Here is a 22,176-nt window from a genome sequence, read left to right as displayed (position 1 = left end):
TATTGGTAATTCAAAATTATTTTGATGTGAATGGACAATTTGTTGTTGACAAACGACAGCTGGGCATATAAAGGGCCCCATTCCCTTCTGGAACTTAGGGCCTCATCAAACCTAAATCCGGCCCTGTGGGCAGCAAAGGGATAAGATGGTCTCTCTTGCAAGGAACCTGGTCCCAAGCTGTATAGGGACCATAGGTGTAAGTACCAAGGCCTTGAACTTGGCCCGATAGCAGAATGGCAGCTGGTGCAAATTCCAAATGTTGCTGCTGGTTGGTCCCTACAATCAACCTTGGTGTTCTGCCCTCCACAAAATCTTTCCTTTCAAAAAATACATATTATTGTACACGGCACTCCAGCAGGTTTCATAATATGATGGGCAAAAGGTCCCCCTGCTTAAATTTCTTTAAAAATTAATTCCATTTTTCATTCATTTTCCTTCTGTCATTGACTGCTCCCACAAATCCCCCACCAGGATGACATTGCAGCAAAAGGTTTTGTTCGCCCCTTTGCCAGGCTCCCTAAAATCGGTACATATGAAACAAAACTATCAACATTTAATAGTGAATGATACAAAATTATATTTAAAAAGAGAATAGCTGGTGGGAAACCTTGAGAATCACTGTTCCTATAGCATTGACTCTTCCAGAAACACTGGGGAAGAAAAATTGTGACTCCCCCCCCCCCCCTTTTTAGACAACAAAGGCAAGCTTCCCTAAAACGAGAGCCCCTGGACCTCTTTGTCTGACCTTTGGCAGGTTTCTTAGCCAAGGGCGGCTCCCAGTCTCAGGTTCCCAGTTGCCCACATAAGACTGGGAGAGGAAGGGGGCTTCTCCCCACCTGCCCCAAATGCCAACGGCAGCCCCTGAGGAGGGGCCACTGCCCTTCACAGAGACATCCTCCTCTCAGGAGGGGATGCCTCTTATTCCAATTCTGCCACAAAATAAACAAGCAACCTTCTTTTGCTCCCGTGAGAAAAATAGCCCTTAAAGGTCTTGTGGGATGTACAACATTCCTTGTAATGCTAGAGTGGACATGCAAGGGAATGTTTGGTCCAGCCAGTTGAAACTTCCTGTTCCTCCTGGCCTGGAGCATCCTTCCTCTTGCATGTGACCAGAGGTGGGCATGACCTCACCTGTCCAGGTAACAAAAGGACGAGTCATGCAGCACTCCCTCCCTTTTTTTCTTTCTCCTTTTGTCTGCTTCCAGCTAGGACTGCTCTGTTGGCTTTCAGCCAACAGCAGCACAGGGATATGGGGTAAATCCACATGTTGCTATTTGTAACTTTAAGTCTTTAAGCCTTCAGGACTGATACTGTGCACTGCCTGAAAGTGAGTAAACTTACTTTTTGTTGACTATGAAGAGGTTTGTGGTGTCTTTATTCTTTTAAGAGGGATTTAAAAGGGGATCTTACCAGGAACATACAATTCACTCTGAGGCAGATTGAATTGCATAATAGTAAGAGGTTCTAACGAGCCTGCAACCAGTTTCTGCTGTGCATGAGAAGGGGAACGTAACTCTGCTACATAAGAAACTTGCTAGCGCATGTTAGGAAGATTATTAATACAAAATATATCCTCTCCTGCCACCCTGAACATTCCCACAGGTCCCTTGGATGAAACTCCCCTGGACGAATCCACATGAAGCTTGGCAGGCTTTGGATTCCACTCTGGAGGAGATCCTTTGCCTGCAAATGTCATCCACCTCTGCAAAAATGCAGGTGGGGAATTATTGCTGATTTTAGATTTCCCATTATATAGTCAAGGGGTAGGGGACAGAGCTTGGGATTTAGCAGATCAGAATTGGTCCCAAATAGTGAATTGAACTGGAACAACACAGAGCCTTGGGGTCGCTTCCAACACTACAGTTCTTTGATTCTGCTGCCCGCCACTTAGCCCCTCACCAAACCTGGACATTTCTGCCATGGGGAACAGTGTGGCAAGAAGGCAAAGCACAAATCAGCCCCCCCCCCCCCAGTTCTCACCTGTGCTCCTCTCCTGGGGAGTTGCATCCAGAATTTGCCACCCATTGAACTGGGAGCCAAGGTCCGGCCGGACAAACCAACCTTCATTCCAGACATGGAAGTTCCTGGGCCAGAGAATAAACAAGCCTGATGTGAAGGTTTGCAGTGAGATGAGGGCAGATTGTGGCTTCCACCACGGCAACTTCCTCCTGCCAAGGGAGCCAAGGAAAGGACCAAGAGATCCCTTTCACCCACCCACCCAGGGCCCTGCCTCTCTGTGCAGAAATGCAACTGATGCTGGTGAGGTGGGGGGAAGAGTCAGGCTGAGTTACCAGAATTGTTCGGAGCCAATGTTCAGAGGGTTCCCAAAGCTGTCAAGGTACTCATCCACAGTCAGGCTTCCGTCGGTGTCGTGGGCAGATTTGAAATTGGAGATCATGCGTGCTGCAATTCCCAGGCATCGGAGGACTGAGAGGGAATGAGAGAGAAAATATGAACTTTGTGAGGCTGTTCCTCAGGGGCAGAGGCAATGGCTGCAGAATACTCTTGGTTGAAACATCAACTTCTCAGGCAGGTGCTCTTGGCTCTGTGGCCTGTGAGCACTCCTTGGGAGATGTTGCCATTGACCCTGTGGGCTGGCGCAAGAGTAAGCATGGAAAGGGGAGCGGTCACTGGAAGGAAGTAGAGCAGTGGCTGCCATTCCCACTCAGGAGTCTCCTGTGACGAGGACGGTCTAAGGTGCTGGGTGCGAGAGGCAGGTGCAAAGTTGAAACTTCATCCCTAGATAGATGGCTGCCCCATGCCCCATTGCCCTCTTTGTCAGGGCCAGCACTTTTTCTGCCTCCTCACACATCTGAAAATGCCAGGGGGACCCAACAGAGCGTATCAGACTACCGAGACCACCAGCCCGGAAAGAGCCCCACCAGGGGAGTTTGCCGATCCAGAGAGGGTGACGCTTTTCTCCCCAGTCACAACACACACAAACATACCCAGCCTAGTTCCATGCCCAGGATCCCAGGCAGAAAGGGCCACAAGTCTGAATCAAAGCTCAGACCAGAAGCACAAGTGCAGGTCGCTCTGAGCCATGAGGAAGAAGGGGAGCCGTGGAGCAAAGGGCTCTCTGGATCCAGCTATGGCTCCTTCTCCTTACTTCCGGATTTACTGGTGCAGCACATCCTTCTGTCCCGCTCCTAGGCCTGTGTGGGATGGTGACCCCTGGACTGGACATTTCACTTGCCACAATTACATCAAATGATAGGGACATAATGAAATGTTGAAGCAGAAAAGCATGGAATCATGGAGCTGGAAGGGACCCCAAGGGTCATCTTTCTTGTGCAATGCAGGAATCTCAGCTCAAGCATCCCTGACAGATGGCCATCCAACCTCTGCTTAGAAACCTCCAAGGAAGGAGAGTCCAGAACCTCCTTATAAAAAGTAAACACTTGTTTGACCTCAGTTATTTGACACAGAGGGGGATACCAACAGATATAGTCCAAAAGGCACACAGGGAGTTCTGCATGTATGGGAGAAATTTAAAAAGCAAGTGGTCCTCACTGACTGGGTGCAAAAAGATATTGTCATCCGGAGGAGCCCTGGCTGCCTATATAAAACACTATAGCGCCCCCCCCTTACCTGAGAGTAAGGCCCACTGAACTCAGTGCAGCTTTCTTCTGAGTAGATCATTCTTTACTAGATGCAAGTCAGCTGCACCAAATGACCCCGTTCAGCTAGGCCCTGCGCCTTGCAAAGCTGAGCAGACGCTGCCAACAGACCTTGTGCCCCTTGGCAACATCTGAAGACCCTGATCTACCTGATCCAGTGCTGGGTGGACTGGGCCCTGTGCTTTGCAGAGTCAGGCCCAGGCTGCCACTGGGCCCAGCACTGGTGGCAGCTACAAGCAGCTCTGGTTCGCCCAGCCCTACCCATTGCCACCCCACCTGACCTGGGGGTTCTGGATCGGTAGCTCTACTGGTCAAAATAGGAGCATCAGCAATCGCCCTCTCCTATCAGAAACATCCCAGGACTGCTCCAAGAAAACACATGTGGCAAAAAGGAGTGCTAGGCCCTGGTGGGCCTCCCCCTTACCCACTTGCCATTGACCAAGCGGATAGCTAGCTAATCAGGATTCTATATGTGCCTATTTTTCTTCCCTTCTCACTTCCCTCTGAGGCCCCCTAGCCTCGTGCTATGCCCCCCCCCCATTTATGTGATTTTCACCTGTGACCCCCTTGGAATATCCTTAGAATATCCCCTTGGAATATTCTAGAGAATTTTCTGTGACCCCTTGGTTGTGGAGGTTTGTTGTCAAAATAACAATGCATTATTGAGGTTGAGTAACTCTAGAGACTAGGGACGCGGGTGGCGCTGTGGGTTAAACCACAGAGCCTAGGGCTTGCTGATCTGAAGGTCACAGTGAAGCGGCTTAGTCATGCTGGCCACATGACCCGGAAGCTGTACGCCGGCTCCCTTGGCCAATAAAGCGAGATGAGCGCTGCAACCCCAGAGTCGTCCGTGACTGGACCTAATGGTCAGGGGTCCCTTTACCTTTACCCTTAACTCTAGAGACTAACAACCACAGTGCTGCAAATTTCTGGTTAGACAGATTGCAAAGAAAAGCAATGTAATTTGCAGACACAGAGCTCTGTTTGACAGCACTTCCCTTGAGTTCTCTAGCAGGAAAAAGACAAAGGGATTTAATTTTTTCTACTTCCTCCTGCTTCAGAACTCATTATCTTTTCCACCATGCTTCTGAGGCAGATGGATGTCTGTCTGGTCTCTCCTCCAGTGGAGATTCCATTTTTGACCTCAACTATGCATTGTAATCTAGAAGCAGAATTTGCCTGTTTGTAACTGCTGGAATCAAGTGCAAGACTTTATGTAAGTACTATTTTACATGTGATTCTTTTATTAAGAGGGAGAAAGGGGGAAATCGTATATCCTATCCTTCCCACAAAATCCATCCAGCAATGGTTCCCTGGGGACTCTAATGTTCTGGAGGTGGTGGGGGCAGCAGCAGAGAAGCTGCTTGCAGCAAAAGGCATTGGCACCCATTGCACTCAGCCATCCGTTTTGCCCAGACGAAATGCTTGCTGCATGCCTGTCACCTGTGGTTTGGCTGCTGACCAGAGGCAGCAGAGCCTGCCATGAAAACCCACAGCTGGTGCTTGAGCTAATTCCTCACCCCAGTGGCTTGGTGGTGCTTGCCAGTGTTTCAGGCAGACCTACCTGTAGTCAGCACTCCAGCAAAGACCCAGCACTGCCCATACAGGACAGGTCTATATCCCGAGTCCTTCCATTTTCTCAAGATGTCCACACTTCCATTCCAGCTGCTTGGATTCTCCCCACCACTGTAATTCCCACTCCAGTTTCCTTGCAGGACTCCTCTGTCGTCAGGGCTGTTGACCTGCAGCAGGGGAGGGGGGAGTCGAGAGAGGCCAATGAGCTGCTCCCCCTTTTTTGCACAGGCTGGATTGGACCAGGGAGCAGCAGGAAGGGAGTAGCGGGCTGCCTGCCTGCCTTCCCCTTTCCACCCATGATCCCACCTCCACATCCTTTTGCAAAGTTAATAGAATCATAAAATTGTAGGCAGGCAGGTGAGAGCCCCCTCGTGGCTCCTCTCAGGGACGCTCGCTCCTATCCATGGGGTGGGTGGGAGGCTGGCTCGTGCTGGGCTTTCCTTACCATGGCGCTGAGCACCCGCCCAACGTATTTGGGGTCATTTCGTCTGCGCACGTCAGCAGTTGGGTCCTTGCGGTAGCTCAAGCTCCGGTCTAGGATGTCAAGGCAGATGTCCAAAATGCCCTCTTGAAACTGAACACAGAGAGGAAGACAAATGAAATGGTTCTTCATCCTGTGGCAGCATCACCCAGTGCTACACACAAAACCTGGAGCTCCCCCTGCGTTTTGAGCGACTCCAACTATGAACTGGTTGAAGGAAGAGAGCAGGTACTATTTGTTCCTTCCTCTGCAGGAGAGGAGGGGAAATGATATCACACAGAGCCCTCTCTACCAATTGCATTTCTATGGTCTGAGTCAGCCTCTCATCAATACAGTTCTGTGGATTTAGCGCCTTCTCATGTGTTGGGGGAATTACTGGCTTGTTTTGCTTTTGGTTTTCTTACTTATTTTGTGTTTTCATTTTGTATTTTTCTGTATTTTTATGTTGTGAACTGTGATCTTTGGAAGAAGGCTGACATACAAACTTAATAAAATAAATAATTAATATAAATATGTGCTTGTGAGGTTTGGCTGCTAATCTCTCACAAGGCCTGGGTGGGCGAGAGGGGCCCACAGTGGCTCCGAAGGTTTCCTGCCCCTCTCCCTCCCTTGGGAAGAGGCTTGGGAGTAACCCAGACTGTCCCAGAGAATGTTCAGCTTGTTAAGACGACCCAGGCCAGGGGCTCCTCCTTCTCCCTCTCCCCCCTTCCCGGGATTGCCATATGTCCTCTTTTTCATGGGTAGAGCCATCATCTCCCCCCAAAAAACTAAGTTTTGGGTCTTTGGGGGGATTTTTACAGCATTTTCCTCAAAAAGTGCCCTAAGTTGCCATACTTCCGGAGATTTCTGGACATTTCGCCAATTTGGCGAAAAATCCTCCCAGACACCGTTTTGACAGTCCGATTCACGGACGTGTCTGGGGGAAAACCGAGACGTATCATGGTGATCCATAGCAGTGGCGTAGCGTGGGTTGTCAGCACCCGGGGCAAGGCAAGTAATTTGCGCCCCCTAACCCCCAGATGTTGCGCCCGGTGCGGCCGGCCCCCCCCTGCACCCCCCACGCTAGGCCACTGATCCATAGCTAAAAGCAGAAGTCGACAAATGTGTCCTGTTTTTTGCTCTTCAAAATATGGCAACCCGAAGACCCCCAGGGACCGTCCAGCCAGCCTAGGAAGTGCGCTCTGGTCGCGGGGGAGGAGACACGAGGCATTGCCATCCACACCTGGAATTGAGGAGGAGCTGGAAAGGTCCTTTGGTTTCACATCCAGGACCCATTTTCTCTCTCTTCTTTTGAGAAAGTGGGGGGGGGGGACGGGATTTGGAGCGCGCGCGTGTGCGCGTAAGCTGAGCTCCAGTTGCTCTGGGCATTTCTGGACGGGGCCGGTAGCGTCTCTCCTAACCCCTCCCCACCCCGGTCTCCAGCCCCCGCCCAAAAGCTTCCCCCTACCTGGCCAAAGTTCCACCCGAAGCTCGAGATGCGGTTCGCGCTGCCCACGAAGACGACGCCGAACTCGGAGAGGACGTATTCCTTGCGCTCCGCGTCGTTGCCCATGAAGACGTCGTCTCCTGCGAGCGAAAGAACCGGCCGGTGCTGAGGAGCCATTTGGGTGGGGAAGAACTAGGAATCCCCAATACCTCCTTGGGACGCCCCCAGCCCTCCTCCCCGTAGCTGCAGGTGGCCCGTCCTGTCCCTGTGCGCCTTGGGGGCAGGAAGCCCCCGGCGCCACCCCGAGGCCGCTTCGTGCAGCTGGAAGCACCTAGCCAGGAGGAGAAGGAGGAGGAGTCTCGGGTCCCCAGAAGAAAAGGCCGGGGGCCGAGGGGGGCAGTCGTCGGGGGGGGGGGCGGGGCGGTGGGTTCGGGGGCATCAGTCGCTGGGGGGCCGTGTGTTTTGGATTTGTTTTCGCTCTTGTTTTTATTAAGTATTTCGTGTTTCTTATATTTTTATGTTGTGAACCACCTTGAGATCTACGGATGAAGGGCGGCATACAAATTTAATAAATAACTAAATACCTGTCGCCCAGGGGTTAAAGAGCAGCACGAAGGTGCCGAGGTGGGAGGCGCCGGCGTTCGTTTTGATCCCCAGCCGGTAGCGCCCGATGGCGGCACTCGCAGGGCTGGAAATGGCGATGTTCAGGGAGCCCGAAGCCGCCGGAGAGTCCTGGACGGCGCCCCAGGAGCCGCCGCTGGGTGCGGCGCTGGAGATGCCAAAAGCCACGCGGGTCTTCTCGTGCAGGGCAGAGGTCGATCCTGGCAGCAGGAGGAAGGCGGTGAGCTTTGGGCATAGTGGAGGTCACATCTTGGGCAGCCCGCCCTCCGGGGTGGGGGCCTTTACGCCAAGTGGCCCCCTCGGCATGGAGAGCCAAGGAGTCACCCAGCTGGACTCTGCATTTCGGTGGCGGCTTACCTGTTTCGACGGTGAACGTGAGGCTGCCTGGAGCTGGCGCTGCTCCGCCGAAGGCCAGAGAGATATAGAAAAGTTGTGCCCGTCGCACCACCAGCTCGGTGCCGGGGTACTGCTCGGTGTGGTGCGCGCTGCCATTGGCCTTCCGCTTCCAGTCAATCTTCGGCACAGCTGCAAAAACGGGGACAAGACCACGAAGGTTGAGGCAGAGAGGCTCGCCTGCGCCTTTCCGAAACAGGTCATGCCCTCGCAGCGACCCAGAAGGCACCCTTCAGTCACAGGGCGCTCCTTTCCCTGAAGACCAAGAGCCAAGGGACCGCCTTTCCTAGCGCCCCTTTCCCTCAGACCGGCTGGAGAAACGCGCGTGAAACGGAGCTCTTGATGCTCGACTTCATCGCATTTGACACCAATGCAAATACTGTAGATCTCCCGTGCGAGAGGAGGAGGAGGAGGAGATCTGTGGCAGCTGCGGAGTTGTGGGCAGGGCAGACCCTCCACGTGGCGCTGCGGCACTTCGGCAAGAGCAGCCGCTGCGGAGCAGGGCAGCGCAAGGGCACCAGCCCGCCTGTCCCGGCCTGGCGCCAGCTGAGCTCAGTCGCTTTCTGCGGATTCACGCGTGTTGGGTTGCGTATACAGAACAGAAACCGCCGTCTCCGGTGCCAAAGTATTTAGTCAAGGGATGGATTGTGACTAAGCAAAAACCACTCACGAATCTGAGGGCTCAGCAGCACTTGCTCTCTTAGCGCCTGGGACGGGACCGGGCGGGCAAGCAGTTCATCGGGGAAGGAGGGGAGGGGGGCACTCGCCCAGACTCTCGCCATGGCAGCCCGGCCACATTCTGGATGCGGCCAAGCCTGCGCGCGCTCTCTCTGCGCGTCCTGCATCGCCCTGGGAAGACTCCAGGTCCCGCCGCTCCTTGGCCCGGGGTGCGGAGCGCTTGGGCTGGGCTGCGGACCGAGGGAGCTGCCCGGCCCCCCCCGAAGCCCAGAGCCCAGCCGCGTTCCGCAAGCGCCGGCTTGCCCTGCCCCCGCCTCTCGCTGTAATTACGGCTCTTCAAAGGGGGCGGACAGCGCGCGGAGCGTGTCCCGGTGGGGAGAGGGCAGCCCCAGGTCCCAGCCCAGGAGGCAGCCGGCCGGGGACTAAAGATTTGCCTTTGGGAAGCTGCTGTTTGGCGGCGGACGCCCCATAACGGAACTGCCGGAGCCTCGTTGGTCCTCGGAGAGAGCCGGCCCGCCTTGCGGAACGCGCTGTCACTGGAAGTCCAATGGACGCCTGCTGAAATTTTTTCCGCGCTGCCCAGCTCATGCAGACAATTAAGACACCACCTTTCAAAGTCTCATAGAACCGTAGAGTTGGAAGGCACCCCAGGGTCATCTAGTCTACCCTCTGCATTGCAGGAATCTGTTGCCCAAGGTGGGGCTGAACCCATGACCCTGAGAGTAAGAGCCTCATACTCTACGGACCGAGCGATCACTAGAGAGGGAGTTCCAAAGGTTGGAACAGACACCATAATACTGTAGTTAGTGGAGGATTCCTGTGTTTAGATTTTCATGTGCTTTTAACTGCATATAGATGTTGTAAGCACGGGTTCTTTTTGTGATGTAGTGGTATATGCATATTCATTGGGGTCAGGATAGAGGTTAACTTTCCCCCGTCAGGCGATCAGCCTCTCTGCTCCAGCCCTGCCCTGCTCAGGGTGGTCCCCTTTTCCATCCATGTCCTTGATGAGCTGGCTCTGCTTTGCTGCCGGCCCAGGATGAGCCCTACAGGTCTTTATCCACTCTAGAAAGCAGACCACCCTCACCAGCCCCTCCAGGCTGTGCTCCAAGCAGCAACAGGGCTGGGGGAAATGGGCAGGGCTGTGCCTAGCCCCTCCGGGCAGGGGGGCAGGTGTGCTGGGTCCGTCCGAGCAAGGTGGGGTGCATGGCTAGAGGAAGGCCAGCCCACCAGAGAGATGCAAAGGCTCCCCCTGCAGAGGAAGAGGCAGGAGAACCCAGCTGGCTTGTATTCTATTAGCTGGTGCTGTGGAGGGGTAGAGGAGAGGGCAAAGGCAAAGGCAAAGCCTTGATTTGCTGGCATGCCCAACAGGTCCATGAAATGCTGGCCAAGCCTTCCTTATTCGCACCTGCCCAGCCCTGCAGGCAGCCCATACTGGGGCCTTGCCCAGGGCAGCTTGTACTCACCAGCCATGCTCTCTCTTGTTCTGCTGCTCTTTGGGTCCTCTAGAGAAGCTCCCAGGGATAGGATGAGTCTCTCAAGGGGCTTGGAAGCACCTTATATGCAGCACACTGGAGACTCCTCCTTTTTGTCCAAAGGTGGGCGAGGCTCACAAGCCACACCAACAGTGCTGCAACCTTCCCTGACAGAGTGCGCCTGCCATGGGAGGGGCAGGCAGGCAGGAGTGACTCTGGGTGGCTCTTCACTCCAGGAAGGCTGATGACAGAAAGGGTGCATGCAGCAGGGAGTCATTTCCAGGTCAGAAGAAAGGGGCCTGAATCAGTCACCAGTAACCTTTCCCCTAGTCTTTCTAGGAAGGCCTCGGCACAAAGCCCTCAAGTGGCCAGCCCTCTGGGGCAGGTACACGGGCCTCTCTACAACTAGGGCATCTCTTAACTCATGCAGCCATGAAGCCAGCATTTCCCACTGAGGAACAGCTCGGTGGTGCAACCTCATTAAGCTGCACTCCTTCCTTAACGCTAATTCCTTGCTGCATCCCGCACTCGCTGCATGTCAGACACTTTGCCAGCTGCAGTTCTGCTGGGTGGGAGGTGGCGGATGGCTGCAGCTGCCTGTGTGCAGGTCAACTCTTCCCTGAACTTGTTACCAGACAAGTCAAGGCCATTTCTGACAAAAGCAGGAACGCACCACCTCCTCCCTCCAATACGCCCATCCCAGCACAGGACTGATGACAGGCCAGTGGCAACAAAGCACTCAAGGAAGGAGACCCTCCAAAGGCACCTCGGAAAGGGTCCCTTTCCCTCCCACCCTCTCTCCAGTATTCTTGGGCAACCCACATGCAGGAGAGGCTCAAAGCTTCTTATGTTAATAGGCTTCTTAAACAACTGATGCATATTCACACACCAACTTATTTTTGCTGCCACACATGAAACAGCCTGGCTGGAACCTCCAGAGCTGGCTCTTCCTGAGCATTTGTCCCTTGCTCTCTCAGCCAGTGCTGGGACCAAGCAGGCAGGGGAGCTGTGATGGGGCCTGCTGGCTTCCAGGATCCGGCCATTTGCCCCAGTGACCGTCATGGCAGTGACTAAGAAGAGCTGTTAGGTAGATTTATTGCTTTATTCTTGGCGTCCAGCACACTTCCCCCTGCGGGCCTCTGCAGGTTGTAAAGCAATTAGCAGAATTGCACAGCGTCCGTGTTGAAAGGGCAGTAAAACAGTCCCACACGTTTCTTCTTTCCTAATATCACTTTATTTGCTCAAAAGTAGCATATTTACAATCCATAAACACCATCTGATTCAAGCTGCATCTTATCCCTCTGTTTGCAGCTGCGCAACAAAGCTGCTTTCACTTTTCACTCAGCTCACAGCATTCCAAGCTGCTTTCGTCACGTCCTGGCTTACTTCCCTTGTAAGCGCCTCCTCTCAGCCTCGAGACACAGAAGGTTAACCCTTCACTACACCCAACACCCCCTCTTGTCTCGCGTCTGAGGGGAGAATCGACCCTTGGTCGTCCCAAACCCAGATCTTCACAAAACTCTCCATGTCTTTGGAAGGTGAGTGGCTTCGTGAACCCATCAGCTAGGTTCTTGGCAGAGGGACAATACTTCAATGGAACTAATCCCTCCTGAACACTCTGGCACACATTCCGAAAGCGAATGTCTAGGTGTTTAGTTCAGGCCTTGAACTGACCTGACTCTGCCAAACGCAGGCATGGTTGATTGTCCTCGAAAACACGTATCGGCAGACAATCCACTTCGCAGAGTTCCTGCACCAAACAAGCATAGAACTCTACTTTTCTGCACATCTCTGAAAGAGCACTAAACTCAGCCTCAGTGGATGAGAGCGCTATAAGACTTTGCTTCTTGGACCTCCATCCAACTACTGAGTTCCCAAACTTCACCACTAGGCCAGACACAGACTTGCGATCCTCAAGATTAGCCCAATCCGAGTCCACAAAGCAAGTCAGTTTGACTTCTCCTTGTGCTGGCAACCTAAGACAAAAGTCTTTGGTCTCCTGCAAATACCTCAGAACTCTCTTGATGCCATTCCAGGCTTGCACACTAGGGTTTGATGCCTCCCTGCTGAGCAGATTGACAGCAAACGCTATATCAGGTCTGCTCCACTGGGACAAGTACAACAAACTCCCAAGGGCTGACTGAAACACTTCAGTATTTTCGAACGCAGCGCGTTCTACTTGCTGGCTGTCCTTCACAAAACTAGTCTCCACAGGACTTCTCACTCCTGCACAATCACTCATCCTCATTTTCTGAAGCAACTGCTCAATTTTACCCCTCTGGCTGAGCAAAAAACTTCCATCCTGTGCACGCTCAACATTGACACCTAAGTAGGTTTTGACAGCCCCAAGCTGTTTAAGCTTGAATCGTTTACCTAGCTCTTTGGCAAACTTCTCCGCCTGTTCATCTGTTTCTGAGAAGAAAAGCACGTCATCAACCCAAATCAGCACCAGTTCCTGTGAGTCTCCTGATCCTCTCAAATAAAAGCAACTATCAGCAACACTTCTCCTGAAACCTAGCTCTTCCAAGGCTTCATTCAGGCACATGTTCCAGTTTCTAGCAGATTGACGTAATCCATAGATGGATTTGTGCAACCTCCACACAACATCCTGCCTTGAATTCTCAAACCCCGGAGGAGGAATCATGTACAGCTCCTCCTGGAGATCTGAGTTAAGGTAGGCAACATCCACATCAAAGTGGTTTACCTTCCAGCCTCTCTGTGCTGCACAAGCTAAAAGCGTTCTCAGAGTCTCCGCTCGTGACGTTGGCGAATACACCTCCGTGAAGTGTATTCCCTTCCTCTGAGTAAATCCTCGAGCAACTAACCTGGCTTTATACTGCGGCTCTCCAGCGTCAGTGGGTTTCAAGCGGTAAACCCACCTGGAACTCACAGCCTGCTTGCCTGGTGGCAACTCTGTGAGTGAGAACACACCTAGATCTTTCATGGACTTCATCTCTTTGTCCATTGCCCTGTGCCACTTGCCTGCTTCTTCCTCAGGTAAACTCTGAATATCCTCGAAGGATTCAGGTTCACATCTTGCAGAACCTACCCAGACGCCTGAAGCGTCGTACCGATCAGGAGGCCTCCTTGTCCTCGCTGATCTCCTCAGTGTGAATCCTGGTGACCCTGCCGCTTCATTGGGTCCAGCTAAATCATCCTCAACTTCAGTGTCTTCCCCCTCTGACCTGCTGCGCCTCTTGGGCCTTACAGCTGGTCCAGCAGGTGAAGAAGGCTCACTTTTTGGCTCAAACTTGACACTTGCCTGAGGAGGTGTTTTAGGTTCCCCCCTCTGAGGGATCCTGAGCTGTCCCTGCCTTGGACTCTGTCCCTCTGGACCGTGGTCCCCAGCTCCAAGTTCCTCTTCCTCCTCAACATCTGAGTCATAGAACTGCTGTGGAAGCACGGCTGGATTGGCGTGCAGACGTTTCCAACCGGCTTGCTGACAGAACTCAGCGCTATTGCTGATAACCAACCTAGACTGGTCTCCACTTGGGTACGCAAACCGCCAGGCCTTTGAGCCAGGCTCATACCCTACAAAGATCATCCTTTTAGATCTTGGCTCACCTTTCTTGCGTCGAGCCTTTGGAATAAGCACCCAAGCCTCACAACCAAACACACGAAGGTAGTGTACCTTGGGCTTCCTTCCATGAAGTAAGAAATACGGTGTATTTCCTACACTAGAGTTGTACACTCTATTCTGCGTATGTACCACATAGTGCCAGGCCTGAGACCAATATTTCTGGGGTAGCCCTGCGTCCCACAGGATCACAGACACAGCTTCCTGCACCGTCCTGTTCTTTCTCTCTGCCAGCCCATTCTGTTGCAGAGAGTAAGGAGCGGTCAGTCTGTGGCTAATCCCCTTCTCCCTAAAGAAATCCTGTAAAGCAGAACCAGTGAATTCAGCACCTCTGTCACTTTGAAAACCATGAACTTTGGTGGAAAAGGTTACCTCAACTGCGGTGATCCAATCCCTGATCATTTTAGCCGCCTCCCCTTTTGTTTTCAGAGAGAAGGTCCAAGCAGACCTGGAAAAATCATCAATCAAAAGCAAAGAATACTTCGAACCTCCCAGTGACTCAACAGACATGGGTCCACACAAATCTGCATGAATTAATTCAAAGGGTTGCGTGGTCTGCCTCTCTGACTTTGGATATGAGCATGTCACAACTTTCGCCTGTTTACATGCATTGCAATCTAGAAATTTGTCACAAACATTAAATTTGCACCCTTGTGTCAACTCTGGTGCTTTCTGGAGATATCTCCAATTCAAATGGGCGAAGCGTCGGTGCCAAATATGTGAACAACCATTGTGGGGTGCTACATTCACACATTGGTCCTTCGCATCTTCGGTGTCATCTTCCCCTGTGGAAGAAGGCACATTTACAGCAAACAAATTATCTTTAGACTGCACTGTGTACACGTGTTTCCCATCCTTGGAGAATTCACATTTGTCACCTGCAAAAGAAATTTGAAAACCATCGGTCAATAGATCATGCACACTTAACAAACAGTTAGTTAAACCGGGCACTGCATAAGCTTTGACTTCATGCTTAAGAAAAGGACAGAAGAACAGTCCTGTCTCTGTTAGCCTTTTTCTGCTTCCACCTGCAAACGTAACATACTTCTCAGTTTTTCTGTCCTGCAATTCCTCAAAAGACCAGGAGATGGCACCAACGAATTTGAGGCACCAGAGTCTATTATTACAGTGAGAAAGTCTTGTTGTTGACATTCCTGGGTCGCCAGGGCAACAATCTCCTCACTACCCCCCTCCTTGGGGCTTCTGCAGATGTCCTCTCTGGTTGTCACGGCAACAGACTCCCCCCGGCAGGAAGACTTGCCCACGACCTTCACAGCTTCCGTAGATGCAACTCTCTCAGTTGCCATGGAGACTGGACTTGTCTCAGTGTTCCCACACAACTCTGAAGCTCTTATCTCTACTTGCTGCAGGTGGCTGACCTTGAAGCCTCTAGCTCTTTTCAGCTTCCCAGGCTCCGACTCACGACGTAAACAACTCTTGGCAGCTTTTGGAGAAAGAGGCGTCTCTGAGCTTTCACTGCTCACTGCCCCCCCACTGCTCACGGGGTCTCCAGGACGTTTTTCTGCACCCCCTCTGATGGATGAAGGGCTCCCAACACTTGACCTCTCTTCAGGTTCCTCACACAGACACGTTGCAGCAACCACACAGCTCCCAGGCTCAGCAAAAGCACAAGCAGCATTGCTAGCAACAACAACAGCAACAGTCCCTTCGCCCCCCTGTGGGGGCTCCCAGCTCCTCCCAGCTGTGTATCGGCACTCAAGAATGTGGCCGGCACCATCTTGCCTCTCCCTTTCGGATGCAGCCACTTCTCGGCCCTTGCTTCCCACTCCAGCCCCACAAGCTTCTCGGAGTGCTAGCCAAGCGGCCTCTGGCTTTCTTGCACCCAGGACAACAGGCACCAGATGAGCATCCACACTTTCTGCCAAAAAAGCAAGCACACGCTTCTCAGCTTCACTTTGCTCTGCAGCCCTCTCAGCCTCTGCTTTCCCAGCTGCATTCTGTGTGGGGTGAATTACATTCCACAGCTGCTCCCCAACCAGCAAAAGCTCTACTTGAAAGCTCCACTGCAGCCAATTTTGGCTAGTCAGTTTCTGACATGGCAGTTTAAACTCAAAGCCATGTTCACAGGGCTGAGCCATTGCCTCCCTTCTGTTGGCTTTTCCAAAGGGTACTCACTCACTCAGCCAAACTGGAAACTCCGGACGTCATGGCTCTCAGCTCCCAGCCTCCTCCGATCTGCCCTCTGAAGTCTCCGGCAGTCGATCAAGCTGACGATCAGCAAATAAAGCTTCAAAGCCCTTTCTCACACGCTTCACGTTGACCCATAACCATGTTAGGTAGATTTATTGCTTTATTCTTGGCGTCCAGCACACTTCCCCCTGCGGGCCTCTGCAGGTTGTAAAGCAATTAGCAGAATTGCACAGCGTCCGTGTTGAAAGGGCAGTAAAACAGTCCCACACGTTTCTTCTTTCCTAATATCACTTTATTTGCTCAAAAGTAGCATATTTACAATCCAGAAACACCATCTGATTCAAGCTGCATCTTATCCCTCTGTTTGCAGCTGCGTAACTAAGCTGCTTTCACTTTTCACTCAGCTCACAGCATTCCAAGCTGCTTTCGTCACGTCCTGGCTTACTTCCCTTGTAAGCGCCTCCTCTCAGCCTCGAGACACAGAAGGTTAACCCTTCACTACACCCAACAAGAGCTTCCTTATGTCAAAACCCTCCATGAAAGATTGTGTGGCAAGGAACAACTATCCATATGCATTTCTACTCATGAGACGGATGTGACTCCCCTGAGTCACGAGCTGATACATCTACCAATTCTTCCAGGGTTGCAGTTTCACTCACAGGAAAAGCAGAGGGAACCCTCTTCCTGCTAATGGGCCTTCCCACTGAAACTGGAAGTCGCTCTCTTTCTACAGGGAGTCAAGACAGAGCCTTGGTGCCACTCGGGAGCACATGGCAGGCCAGCCTTCCCTGCTCTTCCTCTCCTTCTGATGCAGCGGTGCCATCCCTTTGCCCAACAAACATCTCAAGACAGCAAGTCCTCTGACCAATTTGTGGACTGGGCATCTGTACAAGGAACTGCAGCCCATGGAGAAAGCCTCACTTGGGGAGGCACATGGCAGGGTCTGGAGCAAGGGGCCCAGGAGCTGCCTTCTCTCAGGACAGAGCTCAGAAGCAAAGGTGGGCTCTGCTGTTGGCTCCACTGTCCTCCAGGCCATGGCAGAGGAAGCAATGCTGGCATTTCCCGGCTCACCTCACAGTGACTGATCCAGCCAGAATCTCCTTTATGTTGCCCCATTCAGGCTGCCTCAGCACTGAGTGGCAACAGAGGCCAACGGCAAGCAGATTATTATGAAGGGCCACACCCTGAGCTGATGGTTTTCCTGTCCAGGGAATCTTGTTACATCTAGTTCTGCATGTTCACCAGTGACTGCCAGGGATAAAAGTGTGGAAAAGATCACTCCTCCCCAGGACTGTGGCTCACCCGCTTACCTGGAGGGAGGGGCAAGGAGGGGCTCAAGCAAGGGACGACGTCACACACACACACACACACACACACACACCCTCCAGTTGCCATCAGGTTAACTGGACAGGCTCATTCCTGCCACAGAATCCCAACATCTTCAGACCTTCCACTGCCCTTGGATAAGGAGCACCTGGGGTGGGGTGGGGGGGCATGTGCTAGCCTGTGGCTACTGGCAGTGAGGTTGGCAAGCTTGGGGGTGGGGAAAGATTGCCTTTGCCACCCTCTCAGTGCTCTGTCCCCCAACAGAGATTCTCCTAGACCTTATTGCAGGTAGTGAGTTTGCTCAGATCCTGGCCACCCTCCTCCCCTGGCAGTTCTCCAGGAGAAGGTACAGTTGTTCCCACCTGTTGATGGAGCCCCCCCCCCCCCCATACTCTTGGCTGCCCTGACACTGGCCTTGGTCCTGGGCTGGGCTTGCTCTGGCCCTCCACCTCCACCTGGGCTCAACTCCTTGTTTCCAAGCTACTCTTGGTCTTGTGCCTTGTGCAGGGGCAGCAGAAACCCCCTCCTGGCACCTCCCTCCTGACCCTTTGGCCAGAGATATTGCCCCACTTCAGGGTGACTCGCGTGACACAGTTATGAAAGTCGGATGGGGAGGAAATGCTGGAGCAATCTGGCCCCAAGTGAGCAAGAGCGAGGGAGGAAGAGCTGCTGGGGCTATCCTGCTGGGGAAGGGATGTGCCAACCCCGCAGTTCTTGGCTCCTGCTCAGCCCCTGCTGGGGTGGACAGGCTGACTGGCCCACGCACCCCCAGGATGATGCTCACAAGGCCAGGAGCAGATTGGGTTGGCTGTGTGTGCGTTAACTAATGTGAGGAAATCTTTAACCATCAAGTGGTTGCCGTTTGAATTGCGAAACAGCTGACCCAAAGAAATCCTGTTCCTTGTAAGGATCTGGCCACGGGTTCAAGGTGTGGGCCAGGACTGGCCACCCCCTGTTCAAAACTCACCTTAGCCACAACCTTGCTGCCCCCAGCTCTGATGGCCCACGGGCTTTGCTGGCTCTAAAGGGAGAGTAGACTGGAGTGGTTCTAATAGTAGTCATAGCAGCAGCAGGGACTCTCAGAATTATAGAGTTGGGTGGGGTCCCAAGGGTCATCTAGTCCAACCCTGTCATAGTCCCGTGCTGCTCAACCATGGCAGAGCTCAGTGGCAGGAGAGGCCAGCCGACCAGCCGAGTCTCAGGGGGTACTTGTCTGGAGGCAGAGTCTATATGCAAGGTTCAGTCCAGTCCTAAGGTCAGAAGTATCTCAGTTCATGTAGTCAGACAGTCCGGGGTCAAGAAAGCAGAGAGTCCAAGGTCACAAGAGGCAAGAAGCAGCAAGGTCTGGCCAGGAACGACAAATATTGTTTCCAGCAACTGACTGAGGCTGGAAACCCTACTGAAGAAAGCTGGAGCCAGCTGGTTCTCATCAGGAGCAAGAAGGCTGATCAGTGGCAGGTGGCGTCACTCTGCCTTCTGCTCCTTCAGGCTGCTGCTCAACAGGTGAAGCTGATTCCTGGCCCATGACAAAATCCCTGCAATGCAGGAATCACAACTAAAGCCTCCCCAATAGTTGGTGATCGAGTCTCTGCTTAAAACCCCCCAATGATGGAGCCCAGCACCTTCCAAGAGAGTCTGCTCCACTGTCCAACAGTTCTTACCCTCAGTGTGTTTTCTCCCAATATTCCCATGTTTGTAGGCGATTTTGCCTGATAAGACACTTCTTTGCAAAGTGCCCCCCCCCCAATAATGGATTTTTGTATGTTGTTTTCACCAATGCATGCACTTTTATGTACACTTGATTACTGTATGTGCATTTTAGTACACATTACTTGGCTGGAGAACTGCATTCCAAAATTTGGGGGGGGGGGGCGAATTTTAAAGGATAGCTGTGTTTGAATTCTTGCAAGGTTTGCTTCCCCTTTCAGTGGAAACTGAATCGAGTTTCTCCATCTACAGAGCTAGGGGGCTCCTGCAGGTGGGAGAGGCGGCTCCTGCTGCACCCAGATACTCCACTGGACTTTCCTGGGTGCTGCCAGGGCGGGTGGGGGAAGAAGGAAGTTTTTCTCAGTGGCAGCAGCAGGGCACACAAACAGCATTTCTGATGATGGTGAAATTTCAGCTCTGCTTGCTCACAGAAGGTGGCTGTTTGTGAGGGACGGATCTCTCTCTGCTGAGCCACAGTCAGGCCTCTGGCTGGCCCTTCCTCTTTTTCAGCCCAGCTGCTGGCCACATGTGGGGTACCTGAGAGCCTCTGCTGGTCTTGCTCCACTCTAGGTCATTTCATCCTCTTTTGAGCTGCCTGCCATCAGGAAGGTCTGGTCCAGAGGACATAACACATGTGGATTCTGAAATGATTTTGAAGACAACATCTCACACCAAAGCCTCCTGCCTTGAGATCACAGCGGATGGAAGCTTGGATAAGTACATAAGACAAACCTGCTGGATCAGGCCAATGGCTCATCTAGTCCAGCATCCATTTATTCATTGTCTTGCTCTCCCACCTCGTTTCTCCAAGAAGCTCAAGGTGATATATGTACCTGGTTCTCCCCTTTCTCATTTAATCCCCGCAACCCCATGAGGTTGTTTAGGCTGAGAAGCCCCCAAGGTCACAGAAAGCTTAATGGCCAACTGGGGATTCAAACCCTGGTCTCCCAGTCTGACGCTCCTAGTCTGACACTCTAACTAATATACCACACTGGTTCTCATTTCCCACTGGGGAAACTAAGAAATCTCTGCTCTGAGAAGAACTCTCAGGTAGACCAAATCTTTTGAGGTGCTTAAAAAAATCAGCCATGTGCTCCTCTTGCTGAAGCTTCTAGCATTGGAGCTGAGCACTTGGTCCCGGTGGCAAAAGAGCCAGCAGACCTCAGGCTCAGTACAAGGCTGGCCCTGAGACCGGTGTCAGCCGAGTGAGGCTGGGGTGTGCCTACGATGGTATTCCACGGGTAATTTAAAGACTTTTTTGAAATTGTGTTTTTTAAAGGATGTGACCAGTTTTGCAACTTCAATAATTTATCTGTAACTTGGAGAAATATTTTCTCTAAAAGTACTCGAACAATTAAAAAAAACCATCTGTGGCAAAAGGACAAAGAGCTAACGCTTCATGGGCAAGTGCTGAACATATGGCAACGTTTGTTGGAAACTGTGGGGAAAAGCTTTTCTGGCAAAGAACCTGTGGCCAATGTAACATAACCGATGTGACGTGACAATTCAAGCCACGTAAATGTTTCCAAAGCAAAACCCTGTGTATATGACACTTCACTCTGCAGTCACGGGTTGAAGGGGAGCATCAGGTCTACGTGGAAGTTGTAATGTGGAGAAACAGACCCTTTGCTTTAGCAACACCCTAATGATTTGTGACTTTTCAACCCAACGTTTATTATCGTTTACAGGGAAGACAAATGTCAAGGAAGTTCTCTTTCTCAAGAAGAAGAGAATTTCATACCAATAAATATTGTATTGTATCATTTGGCCAACCAATTTCCTTTTCAGTTTCCCAGTTTCAACAATGTCAGAGATGCCAGCTGAGACCAGCACTCCGGGACCGCTTTCTGCTTTTGGAGGACAATCAGTTTCCATTGGGACATTATTCCGTGTCTTGGTGCCGCTTGTTTTAAATTATGTGCCAAATTCATGTACACTTTATGTATGAGACAAGCTTCAACCTGCCATGGGGTTGTACTTGTCCTCTGAGGCAAGTTAAGAGACTTTTGGCTCCCAAAAGGATCTCTCGATCTAGAGTATCTCCAGCCTGTGGGGCAGCCTTGGCCCACCAATCTTCCTCCATTGGGACCGTGAGGCCATTATTCTAAGCTTGTATGATCCTAATGCAACATTTCTTCTCAGTTCAGCAAGTTAGAAAGCAAATCTATCGGTACAAAAAGGGGTCATTAACCTATTCTCTAATTTCTTGGAGTGGTATCTAACTGAAGTTTAGAAAAAAAGAGAGAGAAATCCTGAGTCACATGTTGTTTTAATCAAATGTAAAATGCCATTTGGAAAACTGTTGCCAGATAATGAAACTAGAAAATTATCTTTAAAATGAGATAGAACACGTTAACAACGTGAAGATGAAAAAAGGGTTTGTAAGTTGAAATGTTAATGGAATTATCTAGTAGCTCAATTTATGCCTCAGTTTCCCTGCTGAAATTTAAAAAAAAATATAGGAAAGAGTTTTAGGACACACTTTCAGAGTTAAAGATCAACAGCAATTAGAATATACGGTGCAGTTGTTCACATGTCAGGATAATCTACCAATTTACCAGCTGAAATCACAGTAAAACACCTCAGGCTTTCTTGAGCATTTGAAGGCTGACTGGACAATGCCTCAAACTGAGATAAGCAACTCTTCATCAAGGATAATAAAATGTGAGGTAATAAAATGTTGTTTCTTCAGAATTTCAGGAAAGCAAGAAAAGGCTTGCTGCTGTTGCTACAGTCATCCCCAGTCACTGACAAACTCATGGACAGCAGGACCGACTCCCTTTCTCAATATCCTCTCCCTGAAGAGCTGGCTGGACCCACATAGCTAAAGTTGCCCCACGGCTGGTCGCTCCTGAGACTGCAGCTGGCTTCCTACGGCACAGAGGAGCCCCTGGCCAGAAAATTACTTGCTTCTCATCTTTGTGATGCGTCCAACAGTCTTGGCTCTGAAATGCCCCAGATTTCTGCCCCACGTGTCAACTGAGGAATAACCTCAACTTCAAAAACTCTCAGAGGCGGCACCACAATATCCCCACCCTTCACTCTGGGAAATGCAAACACTGACTGCGCCAAACTCCAACCATTCCAAAGACCATTTTGGGCAAAAGAAATCTCCGGTTAATTAAATCTATCAAATTGCTCCAACA

At 51.6% G+C, this 22,176-nt stretch overlaps 1 protein-coding gene and 1 long non-coding RNA gene across 2 annotated transcripts in view; one reads left to right on the top strand and one right to left on the bottom strand.

Annotated features, from left to right (window-relative positions):
• LOC308480461 (protein-glutamine gamma-glutamyltransferase E-like) overlaps positions 1-10,398 on the bottom strand; it is a 15,352-nt gene extending 4,954 nt beyond the window's left edge. The window contains exons 1-8 of the mRNA XM_081011965.1: positions 10,261-10,398; positions 8,081-8,248; positions 7,687-7,923; positions 7,124-7,242; positions 5,641-5,769; positions 5,185-5,362; positions 2,292-2,427; positions 1,981-2,084 (exon numbers count right to left, since the gene is read on the bottom strand). Coding sequence (XP_080868091.1) covers positions 1,981-2,084; positions 2,292-2,427; positions 5,185-5,362; positions 5,641-5,769; positions 7,124-7,242; positions 7,687-7,923; positions 8,081-8,248; positions 10,261-10,267 — 1,078 coding nt within the window. The 5' untranslated portion in view covers positions 10,268-10,398. The remainder of the gene's footprint in view (positions 1-1,980; positions 2,085-2,291; positions 2,428-5,184; positions 5,363-5,640; positions 5,770-7,123; positions 7,243-7,686; positions 7,924-8,080; positions 8,249-10,260) is intronic.
• LOC308480463 lies at positions 1,092-22,176 on the top strand. Its single transcript, XR_013988109.1, has 5 exons — positions 1,092-1,327; positions 1,603-1,716; positions 4,787-4,836; positions 19,601-19,850; positions 21,723-22,176. It is a non-coding gene; the product is annotated as an uncharacterized lncRNA (long non-coding RNA).

The sequence above is a fragment of the Podarcis pityusensis genome, assembly GCF_964106645.2.
Source record: "Podarcis pityusensis genome assembly, chromosome: 6".
Classification (NCBI taxonomy): domain Eukaryota; kingdom Metazoa; phylum Chordata; class Lepidosauria; order Squamata; family Lacertidae; genus Podarcis; species Podarcis pityusensis.
This window is presented reverse-complemented; position numbering and strand designations above follow the sequence as displayed.